Genomic DNA, 11,567 nt, shown 5'->3' on the forward strand with positions numbered 1-11,567 from the left:
AAGCAGACACACACACACACACAGACACACACAGCAGTAGCAGGGGCGAGTCAGAGACAGGCGGTCAGCGTGCTGGCGAGCAGCCAAAGATTCGGCGTGACACCTCCATGCTAATGCAGGCCTCGGGGTGACTGGCCTTTCTGCCCGCGCCCATCCACCAGCAGCACGTCCAGCGCTGACAACATTAATTACAGCTGCCTTCACATGCCTCTTTGTGTGTCTGTGTGTGTGTGGGGGGGGGGGAGGGAGGGGGGGCAAGGGAGAAACCGAGAAAGATAGTACGCGTGTGTACGTGTGTGTGTGGTGAGAACTATCGCTGCATCACTAACCATTTGGCCCCTGTCACTTTGAATCAGAGGCTAAGCTACACATCCTTCACACATCCTTCACACTCTCCATAAAGCTGCTACTTAACTCTGCTTGCTCCTGTCACCGCCGTCCAGGCTGACGGCTAGGAAGCGTGTGCGTGCGTGTGTGTGCGGGCGCCATGTTTTACCTGCGTGCGACCCTCATGTGTAGGCGGAGCAGGCTCGCTTGGCTGAAGCTCTTCCCACACTCTGACAGCCGTACTCTCCTTGGCCCATCAGAGAACGCAGCATCCCTGTGGAACACACAGCCTGGGTCAACACAGCACAGGAAGACAGGGCGGAACTACAAATCCGGACAACATGGGTAAACTACAAATCCCTACACCTGCCCCCATGGTTAAACTACAAATCCCTGCATTCATACAGCACAGGAAGACAGGGCGGAACTACAAATCTGGACAAAATGGGTAAAATAAAAATCCCGACCCTGCCCCCATGGTTAAACCTACAAATCCCTGCATTCATACTGTACGTGGGGTTATTAGTTTGCGTGCACTTGATTCAGGTCACCCAGTACGATTTGCACAACCAGAACAGTCCTAAACCAGCCCACTCAGGTAAATCAAATATGCCTCAAAGACTTGATGTTTGATCTGTGGACTCTGACCGAGCGTGAAGATATACAGCAGAGAGACTGTTGGATACCAGAGATGAGTCACAGATAAGAGATAGCATAGCCTAGAGTGGTGATAGTCTATCCAGAGAGAGAGAGAGAGAGAGAGAGAGGGATAAGGTGGGGATAAGGTCGACCGTGCAGTGGAACACAGCAGATCTCTCATCAGAGGGCCTGGGGAGAGAGGAGGGATGGAGGGATGATGTGGAGGTGTGTGTGAGGAGCAGAGGAACGAGGGATGACATGACGAAGAGAGCACCAGGCCAGAGAAGAGTAGATGTGGCTGGAGAGGGCATGGACGCAAGGGACGGAGGGAGAGAGAGAGACAGAAAGAGAGAGAGAGAGAGAGAGAGAGAGAGGGTAAGGCATCATTAGTATGTCTAATGTGTCATTACGTGCGTCTCTCTCCTGAGGCTGCACTGCATCTGTCACACACCATCATCTCAGTGCCTGACAGCACACACACACATACACACACACACACACCATGCATAAATTACAGCCAATTAAAACACCCCGGCTGGGATGTGCCCGCTTCACCACCCGCGTGTCACATGTCAGGTGTGTGTGTGTGTGTAAATGTGTGTGTATGGGCCTCAGGATGCAGAGAGACATCAGGGAGACAGGCAGGTCACAGAGACCAGAGCTGTTCCATCATCCATATGCGACCCCCCCCCCCCCCCCACTATGACCTCTTCCCTGCCACACACACCTGGGCACTCCCCCCCACCCCCCTCCCCTCCCGCTCCCCCCCGGTGCTGGGTGGCATATACCTGAGCCGTGCCCGCGGGAGCTACAGAGTGGAGGGCAGGGGACAGGAGGACTGGAGGACAGGAGAGGAAGAGCGAAGGAGAGGAAGAGAGGTGACAGAGAGTGTGTCTGGCAGGTCCGGTCCTGGCCTCTGGATACACTGCCTCTATCCCTCCCAACACACACTCGCTCACACACACTGGCACAAATACAAAATCCCTCGCCTGCTCAAAAAAAGGTCACTTTACAGCATGTGACTCAAAGGGCTGTGTCTGAGTGAGTGCTGGTCGGAAGGAGGCCGGCTGGGGGGCCAGGGCTGGCATGGCAGGGCTGGGGGGGGGGGGGGGGGGGGGGGCTGGGAGGGCGGGGCGGTGGTGGTGGTGGGGAGGGGGGGTCTCGGACCCCGGGCGCGAGCGGACCAGCTGTGTGTGTTAAACAGGCCCACTTGACCTTAGGAGAACACAGGGAAACAGGCAAATATGGAGGTTGGTCTATAATGACCATTTCTGAAACAGCTGCTGGCTTAATGATTACGTCTCATCTCTCTGTCGACCTCTCTCCCTCTCTCTTTCTTTGCCTCTCTCTCTCTCAGTTTTCCTTTCCCTTTCTCTCTCTCTCTCTCTCTCTCTCTCTCTCTCTCTCTCTCTCTCTCTCTCTCTCTCTCTCTCTCTGTCTTTCTCTCTCTCGCGGCCTCTCTTCCCCTTTCTTTCCATCTCTCTTTCTCTCTCTGCATATTTACTCTGTAAATATGTCTCCCTGTCCTCCTCCGTCCCTCCCTCCCTCCCTCCATCTCTCTCTGGAGGAGAGGATGAGCAGAGTGAGTCGAGACCTAAACCCTTCCTGACAGCTTTCTGGGAGAGTGGAGGAGGAGGCCAGGCGTGCCTCCCAGACCCCACCGACACAAAGGTTCCTGCCCGTCTCGCACTGGCAAAACACACACACACACACTGCCCCAGATAGAGGCTCTTTAGCTGCCAGATGGAGTGTGTGTGGGCATGTGTGTGTGTGTGTGTGTGTTTATGGCCCCGACAAGTAATCATAGTCCAGTCCAGCTGTATATTTAATATCAGCTGTCAATTATATGAGGTGTATTTTATTAGGCTAAAATGATTCATGTTAGTGACTGTTGCCCTGTTTTATTATTACTACTGTAAAGTAAAACAAGCAAACCCTCCGATCTGCAGATATAGAAAACACAGCTAAACAGGCTAAGGTCTGGCTGCCTCAGCCCCGCCCCTTACCTGTTGGATCCAGCATGGGATTGGCCGATCCCCAACGGTGGTAGAGGGCCGCCAGCTCATGGGGGTTGTAGTTCTTTAGGAAGCTGAGGATGTCTATAGGAGTAGTCTCAGTCATCATCTCTTGTTCCATGCCTCCACGGGGCACGGGAGAAGAGGAAGGGGTGTTGTGAGCGCCCCTGTGTGGCTGGGAGGCGCCATAGCTGCTGCTGTGGGTAGCAGGCCTACTGGCAGTCCTAGACTGGGACTGGGACTGGGCCTGGGACTTAGACTGGGACTTAGACTGGGCCTGGGACTTAGACTGGGACTTAGACTGGGACTTGGACTTGGGGTGAGAGGAGCCGTTCTTTGACTGGCTGTGGTTCTGAGCGGAGGTCTGAGCCCGGTTGTACTCTGCCAGGCCGTGCTTGCTGGAGAGCATGAAGCCCAGGCCCTCCTGAGGCAGCATGTATCGGTCCAGGAGCCGGGCCCCGGACCCAGACACCGTGCTGGGGCTGGAGGTCGTGGAAGACCGCTGGGAGGAGCCCCTGCTCTTCTCCAGGGAGCCAGCAGAGGAGGTAGAGGAGGAGGCCCGGGGATACATCTCCACCTTGGGTCTGGAGCGTGAGGTCTGGGCCTCTGCCACCCTGCCCCCTGCAGGCCGCTGGGAGGGGCGCGGGCCCTGGGCAGCCCCGGAGGACGACCTCCGCGAGGACAAGGAGGCGGACGAGGCCGGCGAAGAGGACGAAGAGGCGGCACCGGGCGGGGCGTTTGACTCGCCGTCCTTCTTGGGCGCCCCCGCCGCAGGGGGGCGGGTGCGGGGGGTGCGGACCACGGGGGGCAGGGGGGGGCACTCCTTACCCTCCAGGACGGGCGGGGGGCCGGTGCGTCGCCTGGAGGAGGGCTTGTCTTTGTGGCCCTTGACGGGGGCCGTCTGGGCCCAGGCGGGGGCCAGCATGGAGGAGGTGCTGCTGATGCGGTGGGTCACGGCCTGGTGCATCCACAGCACCTCCGGGTACTGGCTGCTGTGGGAGCAGAAAGAGCACTTGTGGCTGGGGGGGCCTTTCCCCTGGGGGGCCAGGCCCCGTTGGCCTCCCTCTCTGACACACAGGTCCACGGGGGTGAGGAGGGGGTCGGCCGGGGAGAGGGGCTGGCTGGGCCGCTTGTCCCTGGGGGTGCGGGCTGAGAGGTAGGGGTGGGGGTCAGAGGAGGAGGAGTGGGTCCCCCCCTGGAGGAGGGCTTTCTTCAGCTTGGGGTAGCCACTTGGACCCCCTAGGGTGGAGCTGGGGCTGGGGCTGGGGTCTGGGCTGGGCTGGGTGTGGGGGTCCGGGGTGTGGACCAGGCGGACGTGGGACAGGAAGACGGAGGACTCCGGGGTGACAAAGTCACACAGGCTGCAGACGTATGGCTTGATGTCTGAAAGGAGGAGAACACAGGGAGGACACAGTGGGAGGTCGGTTAGATTGGACACAAATGATGCTCAATCGATTTGAAACTTCAACAGTTAGAATTTAGCGGCGCAAACAAATCTCCACACTGAATCCTGAAAACAAAGATGTTTCTTCATGGCCACCAGAGGGCGAGTATTACTGTAACATGAAATTCGAAATGCCAGAAACCTACGACCAAGTGTTTCAGCTCAATCATATCAACAACAAAAAATTCTCAACCCTTCATTTACAAAATATGTTCAATCTACAGATTTATAACAGTGTGTCATCAGACAGCATCTCTTATAATTCAGTGATGACTAAACTCCAGTCAGGACTCGTGGTGTAATAACCACAGTTCGCCACTAGGTGGCATCTGTGTACTGTGTTGGACTGGCCACCATCACACATCCACACAGTCAGGCTGGAATGTGGAGGACTCAGAGGGCATGGTGGAGCACAGTCAGGCCCTGAGAACAGGAAGTGAGAGGACCTTCGGCCCGCTTCAAATCCCTCTGAAAAACTTCCTTCCTTCCTTCTTTTATTTGGATCATTCCACCTTTCTTCGTCCATTCCTTCTTTCCTTCTTGTCTGTGTGTGTGTGTGTGTGTGTGTGTGTGTGTGTGTGTGTGTGTGTGTGTGTGTGTGTGTGTGTGTGTGTGTGTGTGTGTGGTATTACTCAGAGACAAGGGTCAGTCTGCCAAACCAGTGGTCACAACATCCCTTCACCCCGCATGTCATCTGCATGTGACCAGGTGAGCCAGCTGGGCATTATTTATGTCGGCTATGAACATCATGAACAACACTCAGCGCTGAACGCTGACCTTGAGAGCAGGTCTGAACAGATCAGTGTCACTGACCAGGTTTATCTGACTGTTTGTGTCCTCTAAGTGCACCTCCATCAAGAATCTCCCTCTATAAATAAAACAATCCCTTAGACCTGGAGAGGAGTGTGTGTGTGTGTGTGTGTGTTGTATGTGTGTGATTGTGTGTGTGTATGGCGCGAGCATGGGTGACTGGCTGGCAGGTGGCATCAGCAAGGATTAGGTAAGTAGCTTTGGAGGGCAGGAGACGGACAGGCAAGCGGACTCTGGGGGAGGAGCTGACCTCATGCCCCCTGACCTCGCGAGGGTGCCATCCCTACATCTGGGAGCGGATCTAGAAACGGAGAAACGGATTCTGGAACGGCCGAGCTGACTTCTAGAATGGAATCTTTAACTCGACCCTTAATGTTACACTTATACAACGAGAAAAAGAGAGAGAGTACTATTATTGTACATAGAAAGCAAATCAGGAAGTGGACACCACCCCCTTCTGGGAAAAAGAGCAGTATTTATCATAACACTGACTCACGACAGTCAAAAGTGTGAAACAAATGCCACAGCCTTGTCAAGCACTACCATCCTCCAGTAAGTAGCCACCATTAGTCTGACTGCCAGCTTGTTACTTCCAGCTGAGAGCTAAAAGGAAAAGAGGGTGACTGATTTTGAGATTTTCATTAAAAAAAAAGCTAAAGCACATTCAGACACCGATAAGAGGGGGGGGGGGTTTCCTGGTCCAGGAAGAGCTGAAATAGCACACTGCTCGCAGAAGGAGGAAGAGCTTCTATTTCTGACATGCTAAACCACCAGGGAGGACAAGGGTGCATGGCTCTGATCACACAGCAGTGTACGAACCTGACGACACACACATCCTTCAACAAGTTACACCCCGACATCAACACACACTTCACACAGTAACCTAGGGAACCACAGCATTCCAGATGGTCGTCTCTCATAGGATAAGATTGCATCTCCCATGACTGAAGTGCGAGGACTTTTATTTCGATGTGGTGGAAAGTTGGAAAAAAAATGACAGGCATTCCTAAAATTCTCCCTGCTATTGTGTACCCGTTTTCAAAGCACTGGCTTTCATCAATCCAGCAATCTATATTTCATCCTGGCTCTGCTTTGGAAAACATATTTTTTTTCTTTTCAACAGAGCGAGTTCATAGTAATGAGAATGTAACGACCCAACATGATTTAATGTTGTTTATGTATATGGTGTGTTTACTGAAGAACATGAGAGGTGTACTTTCGCCTCTGGCCACTAGGTGTCTCCTGTCTCCCATTACCACTCTGTGGTGGAGGCGGGGGCTATCTGCACAATAGGAGTTTCAGCAGCAGATGTTGGCTGCTAACTGACTGTCAGAGTCAGTTAGTTGGAGAGATCTGAACAGGAAGTAGCCACATCATGTATTTTACACATTCCCAGAACCTGACCTCTACTTCACATCGACAGTTTAGTTTGTATAAGAGACACTGCATTTCAAATAAGCTAACTTAATCACCTAACTTAATGTAAAAAGAGGGTAAATAAAATAACATTAAAAGTATAAATAACACACTGACCTGTCAGTGTTCCAGGGTTGGCAGTACCCATGGCGGCTCCGTTTTCTCCCAGGGCTGAGGTGGGCGGGGGGGAGTCTCCATAACCTGGGGTGCTTGGTCTACTTGGGGAACCAGACTCCGGGTCACTGGTAGACCCCCATCTGTCCCCCCTTCCGGCCCTCTCCCCGCCGGACGACCCCCGGCCGCCCCCATCCCTGCGTAGGTGCACGCGCTGGTGCACGACCATCTGGTGGCGACTCCGGAACACCTTCCCGCACTCGAAGCACTCGTTGGACTTCTGGCTCTGGGAAGAGCGGCGGCGCTCCTGGCGCGAGGACGGACGGTACTCCGAGTCGCTCAGGCTCTCCGGGGTGTGGTCGCCCGGGGAGTGGTTGCTGGCGCTGCCGCGTCGGGCTGAGCCGCGTCGCTCCTGGCCCTTCAGGACGAAACGGCTGCTCTCCTTCTCGTAGACCACGGCCGCCCCGGACAGGGCCTCGTCACCCGGGTTCCGGTCCCCGGACTTAAGCCCCACCTCCAGGGGCTGCAGGACCCGGCCTCGCGTGGCTAGCTGCCAGGCCTGGTAGCTGCAGACCGGGTCCAGCTCAGGGATCCTGTAGCCCAGCTGAGGGGTCTCCTTTGAGGGTTCGGAGGGGTCCAAGGCTGGCTGGAGGTTGAGGTAGTCCAGAAGGAGTCTCTTAGCGGCAGGGACGTCCTCCTGGTCATGCTTCTGGGTCTGGGTCTGGTGGATGTACCCCACACTGTGGACCTTTTCATGGGCCCTGAGGCTCTCCCTGTCATGGAACATGTTCCCACACTTGGAGCAGATCTGGTATAGGCTGAGGCCCAGGCCTGCCGTGCCTAGAGAGACCTCAGGGCCCTGGGCCACGTCGTTGATAGTGGCAGGAGGTTCCGACTCGACCTTGGGCCTGCTCCTGGCCGAGGACTTGGAGCTGTTGTGGGTCTTCATGTGGGACTTGAGGAACCAGGCCTCTCGGAAGCGACGGCCGCACACCTTGCAGCAGTGCTCCAGGATCCCGGCATGTTTCTTCATGTGGGACTTGAGGAACCAAGCCTGGGTGAACACCTGGCCGCAGGTCTCACACGGGAAAGTCCCGTCGGTCTGGATGACCTCCCCCACGGCCTCCCCACCGGCCTCCCCCCCGGTCTCCGTCTCCCCCTGGCTCTGGGGAGTGTCCGGGTCGTCGGTGTCGGCCGTGATGTGAACTTTCTCGATGTGGCTCAGGAGCTGGTCTTCTCTCGGAGTTTCGAAGCCGCACAGGCGACAGCGGTATGGCCGCCGCTCCGACGACCTCTCCCTCTTCACGCCCCTTGCCGCCACTTTCCTTCGGCTCTCCTCGGAGCTGTCGCCGTTGACCACGCGGTTACAGGCAGAGCTGCTCTTTGTGGGGCTGGTGCCGCCCTCCAGGCCCTCGGACACGCCCACTTCCTCTGAGCCCTCCTCCTCTTCCTCCTCTGGCCCCTCCTCTTCCTCCTCGGGGTGGTGGCTGATGAGCGTGCCCAGTTTGTGGCTGCGGATGTGTACCTTCAGATTGCCCTTCTGAGAGGCTCGGTGGTCACAGTAGGGGCACTTATAAGGCCGTGCCCCTGTGTGGCGTCTCATGTGCTGCGACAGAGAGCTTTGGAAAGGGAAGCTACGACCACATACGTTACAGTCGTACGCCACAGCCTTGTCTTCGCCACCTTCTCCCGGCTCTGCCTCGGTTGGGCTAGCCTCCCCTCCTTCTCCTCCATCCATGTCTTCTTCCTCCAGGCTAGGCTGGGCCTCCATCATAACCTCTTCACCGCTATCTCTGGAGCTCATGGTGCTCTGTTCTCCTCCCCCAAGCCGGCTAGCAAGTTAAATCAGCTAGCTCTTTAACTATGCTAGCCAGCTAACTCTGCTAGCTTGCTAACTCTGCTAGCACGCTAATTCTGCTAGCTTGCTAACTCTGAACCCAATGCTATCTGCAGATGCTCATATAGCTCTATCTGTCAGTATCTGTGTTTCTTAAGGCTCTCTATCCTGAAGGGCGGCTCGCTTTAATAGGGCTACAGTTAATGCCTGAACCCCAAGTTAACTTTCTCCTGTCAGGAGAACCACGGCCATACATCCATCTTTATTTAGATCGCCCTATAAGTGAACCTCAGTGACAACGAACAGACCTGCTATTTTGCTAGTACCGTAGGCACTGTAGCCTTTAAGTCAAACACAATCAGTTGTGGTATACACTAACATCCATCAGGCCATCTAGCTGTTGCTGTGTGTCTGTACTCTCTGGTGGCTGTCTCCCTGGGTAGCAGGCCTCTGTGGAGTTGGTGTCAGCGCTGATTTCTGCACACGTCTTCTCAAGCTGGTCTCTGGCTTTGGTTATCAGCTCATCAGTAGCAGAAAGGATTTGGTATTGGAGAGCACTGTCCTCACTCACATAACACCAATCTGTGGGAGAGACAGAGAGGGAGAGAGGGAGAGTGAAAAAGAGGGAGGGAGAGAGAGACCGACAGTTACATAGAGAGAGAGTGGGGGATGGAGTGGGGGCGAATGAGGGGGTGAAAGAGATAGAAGAGCATGGTGAGAGATGGAAGAGAGAGAGAGAGAGAGAGAGAGAGAGAGAGAGAGAGAGAGAGAGAGAGAGAGAGAGAGAGAGAGAGAGGAGGAGACAAAGAGAAAGTGTTAGGCCCTGTTGAAGAGACAAAGCGACAGCAACAGGGATCTGTTCAACATTTGCATACTGCCTCTTGTCAAAAGCACCTGAACATGTGTAGAGGGGTCTGATGCATGTTCTGTTAAGATGTCTGCCTGCCTGTCTGCCTGTATGTGTGTGTGTGTGTGTTTTGTGTTTGTGTGTGTGTGTGTGTGTGTGTGTGTGTGTGTGTGTGTGTGTGGTCCGGCCATGACGCCACACTGGCTGAGTCAACACTTCTTTACACAACTGCAACGCACGGCGTAGCAGGGAGAGAGATAGGTTAGATCGGCTCAATCAGCACAGCCACTACACCCCCCCCCTTCTCTCTCTCTCTCTCTCTCTCTCTCTCTCTCTCTCTCTCTCTCTCTCTCTCTCTCTCTCTCTCTCTCTCTCTCTCTCTCTCTCTCACACACACAAACAAACACACACACATCCCTCCCCTTTTATGCACACACACACACAGACCCTTCCCCTCTTGCTCACACAAACACACACAGACCCCATCCACTCTCACACACGCAGAGAAAAAACACACACACACAAAGACCCCTCCCCTCTCTCTCACACAAAGAAACACACACACACCCACACACACACACACATGCTTCAACTGCCACAATCTCATGACTGCGATCATAAGCACACAACAGGAAGTAACTCTTCTGACAGTTTGCTTTCTCTTTTGCCCACTCAACAGCCAGATTGGAGAGAGGGAGAGACTGGGGAAGGAGAAGGGAATCACAAAAGAACAGGAAGAAAACAATTCAAAATGAGAAAGAAAGACAAAGACTAGGAGACAGAAACATTCTGAGAGACAAAGGCATAAGGCTATGATGGACAGAAGAGAGAGAGAGGGATGGACATATATAGAGAGAGAGAGATATGATGGACATATGCTGCTCTTGGATCCTCTATATGTCATCCAGCGATCATCACTCCCCCTATAAGCTGACTGTAATTATAATTATAAGTGGATAATTGAGCCTAATCGTAAGCGGATGGTGTAGGTGTGTGTGTGTGTGTGTCAACTACAGATAAGGGAAGGTAACAGACTAAACCTTGAAGTGCAGTTTCATTTTCAACTCCTAAGAGTGCTGCCACCTAAATGGCCGAACACCACACGGCTTTCAAGAGGCTGAGTCCTCTCAACTCTTCTCTCCACAGTCAGTCACTGTCTCCACAGTCAGTCACTGTCTCCACAGTCAGTCACTGTCTCCACAGTCAGTCACTGTCTCCACAGTCAGTCACTGTCTCCACAGTCATTCACTGTCTCCAGTCAGTCACTGTCTCCACAGTCAGTCACTGTCTCCACAGTCAGTCACTGTCTCCACAGTCAGTCACTGTCTCCACAGTCAGTCACTGTCTCCACAGTCATTCACTGTCTCCAGTCAGTCACTGTCTCCACAGTCAGTCACTGTCTCCACAGTCAGTCACTGTCTCCACAGTCAGTCACTGTCTCCACAGTCAATCACTGTCTCCAGTCAGTCACTGTCTCCACAGTCAGTCACTGTCTCCACAGTCAGTCACTGTCTCCAGGGGGGGTCAGTCACTGTCTCCACAGTCAGTCACTGTCTCCACAGTCAGTCACTGTCTCCAGTCAGTCACTGTCTCCACAGTCATTCACTGTCTCCAGTCAGTCACTGTCTCCACAGTCAGTCACTGTCTCCACAGACAAACAGTCGCAGGAGAACAGGCACCCAGAGAGAGAGGACAATCCCAGTCAGAACGCTTGACACCCCTTGACCACTGGAGCGGACATGCTGGAAAGGCCTGTCTTGACGTCACATAGGGGAGATGAAGGTCTCCGAACCAGCCCTGACTGACATCTACATTGCTGGGCTTCCTCAGAGTAACATTGGCACCCTCCTCCTCCACAGGCTTCCATCCCTTCTTTCTCCTCCTCCTCTCCCATCGCTCTCTGTCTCTCTCTCTTGCTAAATGTCCCTTTTCTAATTTATTTTTCGACCTGTTTGGATGTAAAACATTTTCAGGATATTAAGGATAAGGGCCTGATTTGGCATTAAACATGCTGATTAGTGTGGGGGAGGAGTATTCTGACCTGTCTTAAGCCTGTCATCCACCAGACAGTCACATGGGCGACATTAAACTTTAATGAGATTAAGTCACCATAGGGAT

General features: G+C 54.0%; 1 protein-coding gene across 2 annotated transcripts; it reads right to left on the reverse strand.

Moving 5' to 3' along the window:
- Positions 1-494: 494 nt before the first annotated feature.
- Positions 495-9,182, reverse strand: LOC136939598 (zinc finger protein 516-like). 2 transcript variants are annotated; one of them, XM_067232197.1, is made up of 4 exons: positions 6,769-9,182; positions 3,242-4,364; positions 2,973-3,205; positions 495-601 (listed from the first exon to the last, which is right to left on the reverse strand). In XM_067232197.1, the coding sequence occupies exons 1-4, from the start codon at positions 8,567-8,569 to the stop codon at positions 510-512; spliced, it is 3,249 nt and encodes a 1,082-aa protein (XP_067088298.1). In that variant the 5' UTR covers positions 8,570-9,182; the 3' UTR covers positions 495-509. The 2 variants fall into 2 exon arrangements, with proteins under 2 accessions (XP_067088298.1, XP_067088297.1); XM_067232196.1 differs by having other exon boundaries at positions 2,973-4,364.
- Positions 9,183-11,567: the final 2,385 nt, after the last annotated feature.

The sequence above is a fragment of the Osmerus mordax genome, unplaced genomic scaffold (genome assembly GCF_038355195.1).
Source record: "Osmerus mordax isolate fOsmMor3 unplaced genomic scaffold, fOsmMor3.pri Scaffold_266, whole genome shotgun sequence".
NCBI lineage: Eukaryota > Metazoa > Chordata > Actinopteri > Osmeriformes > Osmeridae > Osmerus > Osmerus mordax.

Excerpts from the sequence above, each read along its gene's own strand:
- LOC136939598 (XM_067232196.1), bottom strand. The coding sequence starts at position 8,569 with ATGAGCTCCAGAGATAGCGGTGAAGAGGTTATGATGGAGGCCCAGCCT. Across the intron at positions 4,365-6,768 it reads CAACCCTGGAACACTGACAG|ACATCAAGCCATACGTCTGC; the intron begins GTCAGTGTGTTA and ends TCCTCCTTTCAG. Across the intron at positions 602-2,972 it reads TCCCATGCTGGATCCAACAG|GGATGCTGCGTTCTCTGATG; the intron begins GTAAGGGGCGGG and ends TGTGTTCCACAG.